The sequence below is a fragment of the Xiphias gladius genome, chromosome 10 (genome assembly GCF_016859285.1).
Source record: "Xiphias gladius isolate SHS-SW01 ecotype Sanya breed wild chromosome 10, ASM1685928v1, whole genome shotgun sequence".
NCBI lineage: Eukaryota > Metazoa > Chordata > Actinopteri > Istiophoriformes > Xiphiidae > Xiphias > Xiphias gladius.
The window spans coordinates 23,127,492-23,143,237 of NC_053409.1; the positions used below are offsets into that span (position 1 = coordinate 23,127,492).

The 15,746-nt window shown below is 43.8% G+C and overlaps 1 protein-coding gene across 1 annotated transcript in view; it reads left to right on the forward strand.

Moving 5' to 3' along the window:
* The first annotated feature begins 1,880 nt into the window (after window positions 1-1,880).
* The window catches only part of gfra4a (GDNF family receptor alpha 4a), a 125,089-nt gene continuing 111,223 nt past the window's right edge, over window positions 1,881-15,746 (forward strand). The window contains exon 1 of the mRNA XM_040137820.1: window positions 1,881-1,938. Coding sequence (XP_039993754.1) covers window positions 1,881-1,938 — 58 coding nt within the window. The remainder of the gene's footprint in view (window positions 1,939-15,746) is intronic.

Here is a 15,746-nt window from a genome sequence, read left to right on the forward strand (position 1 = left end):
TGCACTTTGGGGCTTGTGTTTTCAATCTGTGTAACCTCATTATTTTCAATTAAACATAATCCGATTATACGTCATCAGATACCCCAGACCTAAACTTGAAAATAATGCAATTATTGTACGATGATACCGTTTGGAATACTTTAACTCGTTAGTGATATTGCACAGGGCTGTACTCGGTTTTTTGTGCTACTGGCCTCGGAGAACAAATCCTCCTAAAAAACGTCTCTCCTCCTGCAGTATCTTTCCTCTCCACCTTCCCTCTGTCTCGGTATGAAGCAAATCCTAGGAGGAGTGGACTGCCAACTCTCCTCAGAAAAAAAATAACACACTGAACAGAAGTTTGTAAGTGTCTAAGGTTGTTCAGCTTATTCCTTCGGAAACTGAGCACGATCCTTCCCACGTTTCCATGGGTGTCGGAACTTTTTGCATACTACACAAACAGTGTTTTGGATGACAGTGTCCCTGAGATGCTGTAAAAAAAAAAAAAAAATTCCAAAAATAAGCCCGAGAAAGCAAAACCACTCCCAACAGAGGAACTGCTCAAAAATTAATTTCTTATCCAGAATGTTAGTTTAACGACTTGAAAATAATTCAGGCTTTGACCAAATAAAAAAAAAAAGGAAGAGAAAAAAAACCCACCCACCATAACAGCTGTTAGAATGAAGAATTTAAATATTCTCCATGATTTATGGAGGGCTGCCTGTATGGGCTTAATCCAGTTATTCTGGGCGCACGGCAAACAAATTTCTTGTAGATAAAAAAAAAAAAAGTAGGCTGTGTCTCAAAATAATAATAGTACAGCTTGTCTGGAGCATCAATCAGGGCCCACTGTCCCCAAAACCCAGATCAAAATAGATTGTTCTTTGTTCTGTTTTGAAAGGAGACCAGCGCGGGCACATTAGACAGCAGGTAGCCTCCAACACAGCCCGTGCTGGCTGCAAGATGGTCTCTCCATTTGTGCCATTAAGAGGCACAGACACTGTGAGTCGGGCTGGCTCGGCTTTTTTACCGTCTGCTCCTCCTGTGCTCTGGCTTCCGTAGGGCCCCCTGAACGATTTCATCAACTGCCTCCAAATCAATGAGACTCACGCAAGTTGACTGTGGTAGTTCCTCTTTTTTTTGGGGGGGGGGGCTGTGCGGGGGGGTAACCTACTTTGAGACATTAGTGGATATGGTTTACCCACCCATACAGACTATGCACCATTTTACGCCAGGTTTACCGTTTCCATTTGATGGCAGAATGAAATAAGCTATCGATTGAACTTGTCCTATTTCAACTTTTCCCGAGATTGGATTTTTTTTTTCTTTTTTTTTTTTAAACGAGCTGGGCTGAGCATCCCCGGCCGACCCGCCTGGGAGCGGAGGATCACGGAGGACTGTGCTACTCGCAGGTCGGAGTGCGCAAAGCAACGCGCCCCTGTGATTCATCCGCAGTTTCCAGACGGTGCGCAGGTGGAGGCGACGAGGAGAGGGAGCAGCCGCTCAGGGCGGACGGATGAAACGGCCAGGGATGTTCAGTACGCGCAAGGTTTCTTTCACCTAAGGAACGAACTGGGTTTTTTTTTGTTTGTTTTTTTTTGGTTTTCTTTCTCTCTCCCCACTCGGCGTTGCCTAGAATTGGAACCACCGGCCTGGCTTGGCGCAGCCGTAACCCGTTTTTCCTCCGCGACAAAAGTTTGACTGTTAAAAAATGATGGTCCGCTCCGCTCCTGCTTTTTCATGCAATGCCGTGGATTCCGGCGTCAGCGTAAGCGGCCAGTCATCACTCGAGAAATAGCTGCGATTCCCTCGGTCTTTATTTTCGGTGCCAATTTCAACAAACAGAGGGCTTTTATTCTCGCGCACCGCCGCTCGCCCGGGATTTGCATCCATTTGAATCCATGTCGCACTCCACGATGGACTTCCTCGGACTGTACTTCTTACAGCTGGCGCTGATCGGTAAGTTGAGCCAACACTTGGATTGTGATTCAGTGTAGTTGAACTTGTGCAGAATGACTGCGTTGTTCTGCGGAAGGTCGCTGCAGCTCGCATTTGACCCGTTTTCAGTCGCGGCTTCATGCTCATCAGTGCAGCCGAGTCCTTACTCGTTTGCGTTTAGGTAAAGTTGCGTGAGGAGATGTTTCTCTTTTTCCCCCCCTGCAAGATCACCCCGGTTGTGTAAATGTGAGCGGATCCGCGACGGGGTCCCGGGCAGAGCAGGGATACGGATTTTCTTTTTCCGTCTACAAGAGACCACACAGAAAGACTCAAACATGATCTGGTGTCTGTGACTGACTGACTGACGGAAAAGAAGCGGCGGGACTATGATCTCTGGCCGGATTTTCTCCACTCAAGAGATGCTTGCGTGTCTTTTCTCAGCCACATAGAGCATTTGTGTGTGTGTGTGTGTGTGTGTGTGTGTGTGTGCGTGTGTGTGTGCGTGCGTGCGTGTCAGCCCGGAGGCAGCAGCCCCGTATACACACACACGTATAGATTACTCGAGGGGAGATGAGGCATGAATTTTTGCCACCAAACCTGCCGCCGCCGCCGCCGCTGCCGCCGCCGGTCTCCGCTTTGACTGCGAAAACGCCAATGCAGACAAGTGTGTGTGTCACAAGTGTTTGTGCGCCCGCGTGTGCCAGCCTGGGTGGCTGGTTGCGCGCGTGCTCTTTGCGTGCGTGCGGTGCGCTCGCTTGTGCCACCTGCCTTTGCAGGTGAAATTGTGTTGTCTGTATGTGTATAGTTGGGGTGGCAGCCGGTGTGTGCAGTGTGCGTGTGCGTGTGCGAGCGCGCGCGTGTGTGTGTGTGTGTGTGTGTGAGAGACAGTGCGCGCATTTGTGATTGTGTAACAGTGTAAGAGGCATAAAACTGACCAATCAAAGTGGCAGAATCCCATCTCACACTGAATTCAGGAGCGATGTTACCTGTACACTTTTCATTTCTGATCTCGATGCCGTTTTCAGCTGGTTTAATTTCAAATTCGCCATTGATATAAACTCTGACCTTTTCTGGTTCTGCTGCCCTCTGTTCTGAAAAAAATAATTAAAAAAAAAATCCCCGCACCATGGTGTGAGACAAACAAACAAACAAACAAACAAACCAAGAAACAAACAACGAAACAAACAGACAAACCCGTTCCCTCAGAGTGAATGCGGGCTGGAAACCAGACGTAGGGATGGAGGGATTTGTATTCGTGAGATTCACAGTCTCGACGGTGACCGCGCTACACCTCAGACTCCGTCTCCCTTTTGCCGCGGCCGTGATTTCAGCGGCTCCGGGGGGGCGCGCTGAAAGCGGCCTCACACGCTGGGAGTGGGCTGGAGATTCCGGAGCTCCGAGGCAGGACGTTGAGCCACCTCGAACCGCGGGGCGCACGCTCCGCCCCGCTCGCTCTCCGGAGAGTGACGCCGGTGTGTCCCCGTGTCGTCCCGTACTTTTCACGTCATGTGTAAAGCGTCTGTCACAGCGCAGTGCTGTCACTCAAGACGCGAGTGGGTAAGTGGAAGCGGGATGTGAGGAGGAGGGGGGGGCAGCAGTCAGTTCTAGTTTTCTTTTTTTCTTCTCTCGAGATATTGTCACCTTGTCAAAGAGATGTGTCAAAACGGCAGAGTCTCCCACTCAGGGCCTCATGATCCCATCCATCAACCCCGCAGTGAGGCAGAGCGAAGGGGGGGGGGATCAGAGGAACCGAGGCAGCTTTGGCCTGGAGGTCAGGGAGGGTGAGAGCACCATGGTCGTTTTGAACTGTGGGGGGGGGGGCAAAGGAGCAGGAGTCTTAAAGTGCTGTCAGAGATGTTGGGTGTTGAGAGCACCTGAGTGAGTCCCGTGGAAAAGGGGTAAATACAAATAGGAGGTTTGGAATGTGCCACTGGACCCGAGTTTGTGAGACCATGTTGTTGAAGATGGCATTTAGTGTAAATATACAGTATGCGACTGCATGTTGCTTTAACTTTCTGGTGATGCGTTTTCTGTGTTTTTCTCATTTCTCATGCAAAGTGATGCAGTGTGACTTGAATCTTAAGTAAAACATCAAACACTCTCTAAAAAAAAAAGGGAAAAAAAAGAAAGAAAGAGAAACCACTTGGATTAATGAGTTGCATTTTGTTATTTCGTCCCACTAAGAGCACTCGAGTGCGTGAAAAATCATATTTACAACCCCAGAAATGGGAGCTTTCGCGGAGCACTCGAAGGCGGCATCAGCTCCTCCAGCATCTTCCGCCGAGGCGTCCTCCAGCACCGCCTACCAGCAGCAATCCCTCCCAGGTGTTTGCCGCTGGCGTTCCTGATGGGGACCTTTGAGATCAGGAGGAAATTCCGGCTTTTGTGTGTGCCTGTGTCTGCACGCCGCGCTCTCTCTCTCGGGCTCTTGCTGCAAGTAAAAAACGTGCTCCTCTACAACTTGCTGGGCCAAACGCGTCTCTTAAAAAACGCCTGTGGTGTCCAGGGCCGCAATAATATCTGTGTAATCCAATGAACGTCTCTTTCTGATGAAGCGTGGTGTGTAATGTGGATGTGCGCAAGATAAGCGTGCTGTGTTTTTGTATTTCCTTAACTCGTGGGGGTAAACTCGTGCAATGAAATTAAAAGAGCGGAGAAAAAACGAGCCAATATTTATTTCAGATTTAAATGAGCATACTTACCGCTCAGACTTGTGACGCCTCAGTGATTATCTGCCCGCACAACTCTGAACATTTTGCAGTCATTACTGTAATTAGATGACCAGGTTTATCTGCATATTATTCTTCTCTAAGTGGTAGGGCAGTAAGTGAACACACCTTACCTCAGCATTTGCTACGCGGCGGAGGGTTTCCACTGTTTCACATATGGCGAAGGGTGTAACGTACACAGCGGCTCTTGGCTGGCAGGAGGTAATGATCGTTCAAAATAAACAGCTGACTACTTGAAGGCGGTATGTAGATTTTTTTCCCACCGTGACTTTGTGGTGACTGGCTCCTCACGAAGGGGCAGCAGCAGTGGGGGGGGGGGGCAAACTGGTGCGGCTGCAGATTAGATTCATCAGGGTGGGGAGTCACGATCCCGTCCTATAAAGGCCTAATGGACTGAAAAGGGCATCCACTGCCGATTTTACATCAGCCTGTCTTGGAAAAAAAAAGAAGCTTATTATGTGTAATTAGTTTGAAAAATAGTAGCTGTCATCAGTTACATTCAGTGTGTGGGGGGGGGGGCAATGGTCAAATTGCGTAATTATCTGTGTAATTGTGAAAGAAAATGTTTAAAGAGCAAAGATTTCCTTTTGATTATAAAATCATTTGATGTAATTAAATATCCACAATCAGAATGTCATGACGACGACGGTAAAAAGCAAAACAAGTGAAATCCTTTCAAAGTAAAGGTCAAAATTTTATACAAATATCTTGACTACTGCTTCAGAACAGTGCAACATTGCACCGAAATGGGATTATTGTCATTATTCAACTGTTTTTACACCATCAATCATTTGTACTGTAGATAATCACAGTTCAGTTGTTGTTGTTGTCAGTAAAGCTCCTCAAATCACTGATTGGAACAAAACAGTCACTACGTCATTATTTTTAGGACTCTAGAGCAAAGTTAACCCCCCAAAAAAAGACAAAACTACAGCACTAAGAGTGAGCTGACTGCTGATTACCTTTCCTCACCGGGTAATTATTTACTGATTAACTTTACCGTCCAATTGAATAGATTTTCGAAGAAGTCCTCGCATACTTGGAATTTTAATTCACCGCAGTGGAATGGTCTCACCCTTAGAAGAAAAGCACGACTTCAGAACCTCTTCACACTGCTGTGTTCACTGACTTCCCGGGTTTTGTTTTTCATGCAGCTTGTGATTTTCTCTTGGTTTGACATCTGCACTACCTTGTTGCGTTTAAATGTGAGTTTTACCCGGAATTGTGAAGACCAATGGCAGTTGTAGTTCAGTTGCATTCTGGCGAGTTGCGGCTGTGGTCAGTGTGAAGAAACTGGTCTGTCTGCCTTCCCCCGAGGTGGATTTCCGTCCGTATTTTTCTTGAATGTCAATGCGAGATGATGAACCTGGACTTGAAGAAACAAAGCTTTACTCTGATTCTTGTCCTCTATCTTGTTCTGCTTAGACACCCAGCGGCAAAAATGTACTTTCTCTAAGAATCATGTTTTTGTCCAGGTGAGGAATGTAATCCAATATTCACTCTCCTTTTATCTCTGTTTTGGTTTCCACCAACTCCTGATAAGATATCCGTCTCATAGCTGCTAAATGCTTCATCCTCTTCATGTCATCTTCACGTAGTTGCTAATTTTGCCTGTCTTCTATTTGGCTCTGGGCAGGTAGCGGTGGATACAGTGGGGCTTATCGGCGCTTCCGTGCTAAAAACAGCCTCCTGCTGCAGGAAACAGGGTTCATTAGGGACTGCGCCGTAAATGCGTCATGAAACAAAAGGAATGAGCTAAAGAGGCTATAAAGTTCAGTAGAAAAAAGGCAGCAGAGTTGTGTGAAAAGTTTTCTGTGTGGGTTTTACATCTGTCAGTGCTAACCCACAGTCCTTTGAATCATTGTTAACGTAAGAGTATTAATTAATGTGTCTTTAACTTGCCGTAAATGTGCAGAGTTTGGTGTGGGGGATATAATCCTATGTATTTGAGGGTTTCGCAGGAAAGATATTACAGTGCAGAGGGACAGTGAAAGATTCCAGGCAAATAGCTTCCTAATGAACAAACTCACAAACAAATTCTCTCTCTCTCTCTTTCTCACTCACTTTCTCTCTCTCTGTCTCTCTCTCACACACACACACACACACACACACACACACACACACACACACACACACACACACACACACACACACACACACACACACACACAAAGAAAGGCCTACAGTGTACCCAGACCAAACTCCCTCTGTTGGTCTCTGCAGTTATCCAGCCTCATCAATGTGGGAATGGAAGATTTGCTCCTTGCATGTTTGGTAACCTTGAATTGTGATAGATTATATTATGGGTTGTTTTTTTTGCAAGCATGCGCTTTATGCATTTATTCTGACAAATCCGAAGCCCCCAACCCCCATCCCCCACCCCTGCCACCCCGTGACACATGTATAATTCATACTCACCCTTCTCTTTCACAGGGTCCCCATAGCTGGCGCAGCGTTGCACAGTTTCTTGATTTCTCTCATAGCGGATACTTCTCTCTGCCTTCAAGTTCCAATGACAGAGAGAAGCAAGAGAATATTGTCGGAGAATTACAAGAGCAAACATAGCAGGAAGAGGAGGATGTGAATGCGAATAAGCCGTGTGTGACAGCGAGAGGGGATTTATTTTTCCATGAGGCTGGAGCTGTCATTGGGCATCTAACAGAGAGGAGATATGTATCCTCTGTAGAGCGTCTCACCAGAGCTGAGCTGTTCTTTAGATCCCCGGTGCATTGGCTCAGTTGGGAGCCACAAATTTACTGTGCTGCCCCTTCGAATTTCATTTGCACTTTTCTGATTGTTTTTTATGCAGCAACACCTGTTGCCCCACATCCCTCAAGTAGAGGTGGTAGACATGGATCTGCAGCCCTGATCTTCACTCTGGCAGATATCAGTTTTGACACCCAGTCCACCTTGTATGATTGATTTATTGTTTTAATTTGTCAACTGTCTACTTGCTGAGATAATGCTTTGACCAAAAAAAACAAACAAAAAACACAGAGTTTTTGGGAACCATGCCTTTCTAACTGTCACAATGACTCAACAAAAGAGTAGAAACATAAAGTCAGATAGCCGCGGGCGTGTTTCATTGGTGACTAGCTGACATTTATAGCTGGTTGTTCTTTGCTATCTTATTTGTTTTCTCACTGAACATTTATCTCTACCAGGACAAGTAATACTGTATATATAAAGAGCACATGGAAGCAATTACAGGCTATCTGCAGTGAAGAAAAGAGCAAAATGGAGGCCTTAAGATGGGCGATAAACATTCCCTGGAACAGAGGGAATCAAACTGCCGCACTGATGCTGGTAGGGAGGATTTTACGGGGTGAAACCAAAATGACAGTGCTCCTTATTATCTTAAAACCCTGTCATTTCCACTGGCTTTTGTTGAGGGTCGATTATGCCACAGAGACAATTACCCTGCCCTTGCTCTGCTGAAAGAATATGGCATTTACTGCTACTGTATTCCATAGCCAGACATTTAACTTTGTAAAGAAAAGGCTGTAAAATGGTCCAGGCTGATTGTGAGAAAGCCTAAAAGGCTGCAATTAATCAGAAGAAAAAGTTTTGTGAGTGGGGGAAGAGGTAGCGTAGAGTTGGCTTGACAGAGAGAATGACGAGTAGTAATGAAACAAGCTAGCGAGGCTTCAAGGCCTTTTATCAAGGGTTCCCAGTACTTAAAGTCTGTAAGTGTATCTGTCAGTGCTTGTTTGAGTGTAAGGAACTTTCACTGTCTCATTGCGAGTGGTGCAAACCATTATCCACACCCATACAATAAAGGCTGTTATTACTCTACCATTTTATTGAGAGTGATACTGGAAGTGACAATCATATTGTCAACTGGCAAAGATGAAGGCGACATAAAAATATCTCTCAGATAATCAGGGGGCTTCGGCTTCCATTCCAACGATATTTTGCATTAGCAGCACATACCGTCCCAGTGCTGCAACGCTCATGCTCCAGCCCTCCTCCTGTTGCAGGCCTCTCATATACTGTGGTCATCGTTTCTGCATTGGAGACTTAAGCATGAAGGGTTACATTTTGAGCCACAGATATAAAGCAGAGTTGTTGCCACAAAGTCCTTGAGTAGATCAGCAGATTGTTTAACAAAACTTCGTGCGTCTACAGAGAAATGTCCAGTCCTCAAAAGACCTCTCTGTCTTGTTGCTAAGAGATAAACTCTCAGGTGTACAGTGAAGTAGAGTTTTTTTTAATCTGTGTTACAAGAAGTGCCTCTGTAGCTGTGTCCCTACTATATACTGCATACTAATTGTAAACGGGCATGTAATCCTATCTGTTTTTGTAGTTAGCGTACAGGAAATGTACATATATCAGTGTTATATACTAACAGGAAATGATACAGTACTGAAGCTATGACATCAATCAGACTGTGACTTCCAGTTAAACTTTACCAGACAGCAAAATGTTTTCCTAAAATATTAATCGTTGTTTTCTGAGGTGTTCCTGGAGACGTTTCATCACCATCCACAATTAGTTTGATCTTTTGCCGCTGTGTGCAGCTCCTCCATGTCCTTTGTGCATTTCACTGAGGGAAAATAGTCTATACTTAAAAATGAAGTGTTTTTTTAGTATGTGCACTCAGTGGCCGCTTTGTCAGGTACACTTGCACAATCTAATGCAATTTATTACAGCCGTTCTGCTACGACTTCTACCTTTACCGGGTTTATAATGTTAAGTTTTTGTTGACATTTTTGGAAATGTGAAAATTCAACTACGTGCTTATTGGAGGTCGTCGTTAAAGGTGGTGTTGTACCTGACCGCATAATATTGAGAGGCGTTTCTAATTTTTTGTCCTCCCTATCGAGGGGGTCAGAATATTAGAAACAGCTCTGAATATAATGCAGTGAAGTACAACACCACCACTAACTTTGACCTCAATGCTGAAACACATTGCTGAATTAACATATTTATATCAGTGTCAAAAAAGCAACATTTGGACTATACTGCACGTCATTTTTTCATTTTTCCTGGGTGAAAACACTAAAGCCCCTGAACCTGGCTAGAATTGGGGTGCAGTAAGCAACTGGAACGCACTGCATGTCTTTAACCTGACAAAGCTGGCAACTGGAGAAATATGCATTTGCCATCTTTGTTCGGCTCATTTCTTGACCCAGATGGCAGTGAGAAAGCTTTCATTAAGACTATGTTTTTTTCTTGTTTCTCTTGTGAGTTACTTGAGGAGAATGTTGTAATACAGGCCGTTTGAAGGATTAATGTTGCTTGACCGTGTTCGTCTACTGTGTGACCGCGAGAGCTAGTCACCCTAAAATTGTCCAGTAAGCCCAGTTTAACCTACAAGAGTTTTCTGCTGGCTCATGTCACTTGTTTTGTGCCATGAAGCAATAACTGGGTGGAAAATGTCCCCTGACTTTTTAAACACAAAAATGGAGTGGACAGAGTCAATCGGCCAATAAATACGGTGCCATACAATGTTATGTTAGGAAATAACGCGCCCAAAATACCTTTTATGATGAGGCGGAAAAACAGGGGCCCCAGAACCAAAACGGACTGCTTCTTAGAGCTTTACAAGACAGTGTCTAAGTATGTGAGTGAAAAAGAGAATGACGGAAAGCCTATTACCAGAGCTGCCATTTAAGTTTTGAGAGTGACGAAACAGCTGAATCCACTGCTACCTAATTTCCGATAGCAATTTTCAATTTCACAAAAAGTCACCTTGTAAAAAAACTAATTGTTAAAAATCTGTTTTACTGTTCGCCAGACAGTTTATTATTGTAGAAGCAGGTATGTCTGAGCATTTTTTTTTTTAACAAGCTGCAGCTTTTCTCAAAGTTTATGTTTATTTTAACGAAAAGACAAGGATATACAAAAAAAAGATAATTACATGAGAAAAACAAACTGGGGCCAAAGCTTATCCATCTCTGCCTGCCACAGATGACATTTAGGCCAGGTTACATTTAAAGAAGTAGCTCCTCCACTTTTCGTTTCACTTTTCCCTGAGAACTCCCAGCAAGAGATGCAAGAGATCTCCGTCTGGAGCAGAAGCCGAATCAAGATGACATCCTGCAGCCTCTTCTGCAGGGGCCCCGGGATCTGGGGAGCTAATTGGTTTCTAATCAGAGCTGCAGTTTCTGTGGTGGTGTTCCGCTCAGTCTGTTGAGACAGAAATAGAGGAAGAGTGTGAAATCGGGACCGAGGAATCAGATTCAGTGCCAGGCTGTCAACTGAAGAAGCCAACGGGAGGTAGAGGAGGATGGGAATGTGTAGAATGGGCCAAATCGCAGCAGGCGATCCACCCAGCCTGCCTCTGATATGTGCCAGATAACACTTATGAAGGCTAATGAAGGAGTTTTCAGCTCAACACTACTACATGGTTTTTACTCTGTAGTCTGTCGAGGGCCGCTCAACTGATTACATGTTCCATGTCATCTCATCACCCAGGCAGATGGAAAAACAGGCAGACAGAAAAAGAACAATAAAAACTGGAAGATGTTCAAGATTTCATAAAGATACAAGAGGCAAAAAACTGTTTATTGGCTGTGATGATAGGGCAGTTTGTGTCTTGTGCCTTTCCCAGAATATTTAACACACAATTTCTGATATAACTACTAAGCTTTCGAAAATCATATTAAACAAGTACCATATGTTATACAATATCACTTTGCATTTTTATGTGACCCCCTGTGTACACCACCAAATCATACCATCCTACCATGCAGCCCGTCGGTGGTTTTAAACCATATGGAGTAGTGAAGTTGGAGGAGTTTTTTGAGGGGGGCGGTGGTTTCAAATATAAAAGTCCTGAAATAGACACTGTTTGGCGATTTGCAGTTGGATTGGTTGAATTATCAGTAGTAAAGAGGCGGAGAACATTAAGTATTAAGTTCGAGAAGTCATCTATGACTCCCAGGTTGCGCCGACTGCAGACCTGAAGGTAGAAATGACACTTTGCAGGAATGTGGTCAAGCACTCACCAATTTAAATCAATCGAGTTTTAGATTCTAGGTAAATTTAGGCATATTAAAGCCACCGTGGCATGGTGCTTCATTCCTGATTGCAATGAGAAATCGCTGAGTTTGACATGGTTCTCATTCATTGCTCGTCCTTGTGTTTCCACCGTGATAACAGCCACTGAGGCTCATGGGTAATGTTGTTTTTTATGTGTTACATCAAATTGACATAAAAAAAACTTAAAACCAATTGCACTGAAATAAATCTATAGTATTGTTAAATTATCAAGAAGCCTTTTGTTTATGTTGAAGACACTGTTGAGAAAACACTGACAACAAAAACATTGGCAACAATAACCACTGTAGCCTCACTCTAGACCTCTGAGTCACCACCCAGATGTGTGATTTATTCAGTGATTTATCGTGCTCATTCACTAATCAGCAGCAATTTCTGCTGACTGAAGAAACAGTCGACCAATCGGGTCTTTGTCGGCAGGATTAAGAGTGCAGATGTCATCTTCCTATACAGCTAGCTAGCTACCTTTCTATGTCCATGAAAAATAGTGACATAAAAAATGGCCACAAAAACTGGTGACAAGCGTGGATGAAGTTGACACAGCAGAGGTTGTTGCAAGACAACCTACAGAAATAACAACTGTTAAACCTACAGTTTCTTCCATAGTTTTGAAAACCATCAAAAACATTGCCAACTGAGAACGTAACCCCTTCTCTCAAACACAAATCAGCTAATATCAACACGATGCCAGGCTGAATGAATGAAGTGAATCGAAATTCAAAGACAGTATGATTATCAGACAAAAGTCAAAAGCACTAAGAAACAGTTTGAATAGATTCTTTAGTCACATTGGGGAAGCAAAACAAGCTATAAATACAACATTAACGTGTTTTTACCTTATAACATTGATATGGCAAGCCTGGCAACGAACTCTTGCCTAATTAAACATCTGGCAGACATGGAGCAACATTTGCATTCATTTGGATTCGTGTTGTTTTTTTCCATTCGACAAAATAATGTACAGTATGCATATGGAGAATGCAAAAATAGAAACGTGACATAGACGTTAGCAGTAAGGGAGAGCAGGTTTAATGTTAGCTTCATCAAGTTTAACTGGTCTTTTTAAACTATCAGTACATTTTTGTCCTACAGGCATTGAAATGGATTCAATGTGAATATCATACGCAGCTTTCTGCGAGTCTCCAGTTAAGATGAAAATAAGACAGGGGCGACCCCTTCCCATCTCCGCTCAGTGGATCATCTCCCTTTAGCTAAGCTGATAAATCCTGCCTTCAAGGTCTTTTTGTTCCAGCACATCTAAATACAGTTTTTTTTTTTCTTTAGATTTATTTCAAAGGGGATTTTAGTGTGTCATGATTGACATGCTGCACACAATGTAATAAAGAATATGTTGCTCTTTTCCCCCGTTTCATCTGGTACATGTTTGCATTCCACCAGTGGGATCACTGATTTGTGTTACAGTGTCTCTCTTATGGAGGCAGGAGTGGACATATTAGATGTCCTGCGGTTTGAACTTGTGACTTTCTTGCAATCGGTTTTTGTGCTAACCTTGGGGTCATCCAGGCTGCTGTTTTTCTATATGATACATGTAGCGAGGGGTTAAATAAAACTCCTCAAAAACTGAGTAATTAAATACAGATAAAACCTTGAACCTATTGCTCTGAACACGTTTTTTTAAAAGATCAGTTGAGCCGAAATAACAAAAGTAAGGAAGCTTAGTAACATAAGAATGAATATAAATAAGATTCAGCAGCATTGAAAGGTACAAAGTGATCTAATTAAATTCCTTCTCAATGTGAATTCAATTTTCTCCAGGCATAACGGCATCCTGTCAGTGACGAAAAGAGCCTCCTCTCTTTGTCTTCCTCTGAGCAAATTCCAATTAGGTAATGGGTATGTTGGTGTGCCAGTCAATCACAGTCAAAGCCTATGTTTTAAAGATGATGACAGTGGCGATATATTTACCAAAGCCCTTTCCGTGCCTCTTATGTGGAACAGTAGTCAGTTAACAGAGATATTGAACTGTCTTTACATACCGCTTGAGTAGGACAGCCAGTTCATTTAGAAACTGGCCACTTTCAACCACACAGCATTCATTGCTCCAAGGGTTTCTCGAAAATATTGATAACACTCAAGCAGCCCTTTGTACTGTAGCAGCTTCTCCAGCCAATTAACACTGGCATCCTCTCCTACAGTGATTTTCCTCTATTTTGAAAATTGAAAATATTTTCCCCTGGTGTTATCCAATACATATCATTGTGGTATTACAGTCTGCCAACTAGGCGCTTTTCTTTTTTAGTAACACTTGAAAGCAGCATGGATATGTCAAACGGGACAAGCACTAAAAGAAAATATTGGTGTGGAGGAGCATAGTCGACGACTACACCTGTCTTAATCCAACTTGGCCTTTGGAGCAGAAGTAGGAGAAAGATATACCTCAGTTACACACCATCGTCACCTCTAACGAAAAATGCACACACACATATACATACTTAGATATTTTCTTCAAATCAAATGACTGATGCCAGTTGTGATGGCCAGTGTCGGCATGACCCCCATCATCGTGTGCATTTGCCTTCAGAGAGCCTCATTTATTTTGAGAAGACTTTTTTTTTCTTTTTTTTTTAAAGACACGCTCCCTCATGTGGAACAGTGAATATAAGATATAAAACCTGTCTGCCTAGTGACTTTGGGCCATGGCGAGATCAAACGACTGAGTGAAGGGAAAAGGAACTGAGAGAGAGAAGAGAGGAGCGAAAGAAAACTGAAAAAAGAGGGAGTGAAAATATTAGAAATCTTTTTGAGACGACTGCTGGCTGGCCTTCAACCCCTCAGTCACTGCAAGTCTCATCTTTAGGTTTAGTTAGCTGCTTTTAACTACGTCCATTGCACTTCCCCCTTTCCATGTGATCCTGGATCCTCACCCTCCATGGCTTCAGGCCTTGCTACTGAAGTGTGACCCAACCCACTGTCATTGATCTAAGGTCAAATGCCATCACGCCGATGACCTTTCAAAGATTTCAATTATTTGATAATCCTCCGCATCATCTATCCTCCAGATGGCCAAGAAATTTTTTTTCACCAGTTTTCGAGTTTCTACATGTAACAAAGCTTTTGGGGTTTTCTTGGCTCTTCAAAGACTGTCAAAGCTTTTTCTTTGGTGCTCCTTAATAGTGCTACTATCGTGTACTCGATGGTATCTGAGTAAGGTAATGCACGGGGTCTACCTAAAAAACAGGAGAGGAGGTAAAGTAGAGCTTGGATGGCGCTACAACAGATTGGCTATCATCGCTTCATCCCACAAGGCAGCAGATAAAGTGAAAGCCCCTTCCCCGCTGTCAGCTGCTGAGACCTCTTGTCTGATCAGCAACCTGAACAAACCCAGGGTTATGTGTTCACAGCGCAGAACAAGACGCCATCAGAGCTTGATAACCAATAGATTGGATGAAAGCCATGGAGCCACAAAAGAATGCTCTCCAGTGTACCCCAGCCTTCACAGGGTTCATGAGGTTTCAGTCGCCATCAATATCATTTAAGGACTTACACGGTGTACCAGTACTCCAGCACTTCAGACCTGTGTTGTCTTACACTACTGAGTGGAGGGGGGGAGGGCTACGAGCCCAAAACGCATTATAAGACCAAGAGGCTGGCCTCAGACAGCAAGCCAAGAATCTGCCAGGGCCAGAGCCATGATAGATGATGAGGCGCAGCGAAGGTTTTATTGAGGCTTTAGCGCAGCTTGTCGTGACAATAAGAATGAATGAAATCCTCGGCGTCCGTGGCCACTGTCACCCCTGCAGCCCCATTTTTATTATTACTTATTCACGTACAGCAATAATGTTGCTCCAGCTTCGTTGGCTATCACTTTGCAAAGTTGGCTGTTAAACTGTGAATTATGCAGCACAAAAAAGATGGTGGCTAATCAACACGACTACGCTGAGGATATTTACAACCTCCCTAGGCTCCCTGGAAGACTTTTACCTTTGTAGAGGGAAGACAGCATATGGAAATATTTGAACACACATCTTGACTATTGCACTTCTCTGGCTGGTCCTCTTGATTAGATAAATGATAAATCCATCATCCTGCTATTCAGTTTGATGACATTTGCACCTAATGATTAAAGTTTTTTAT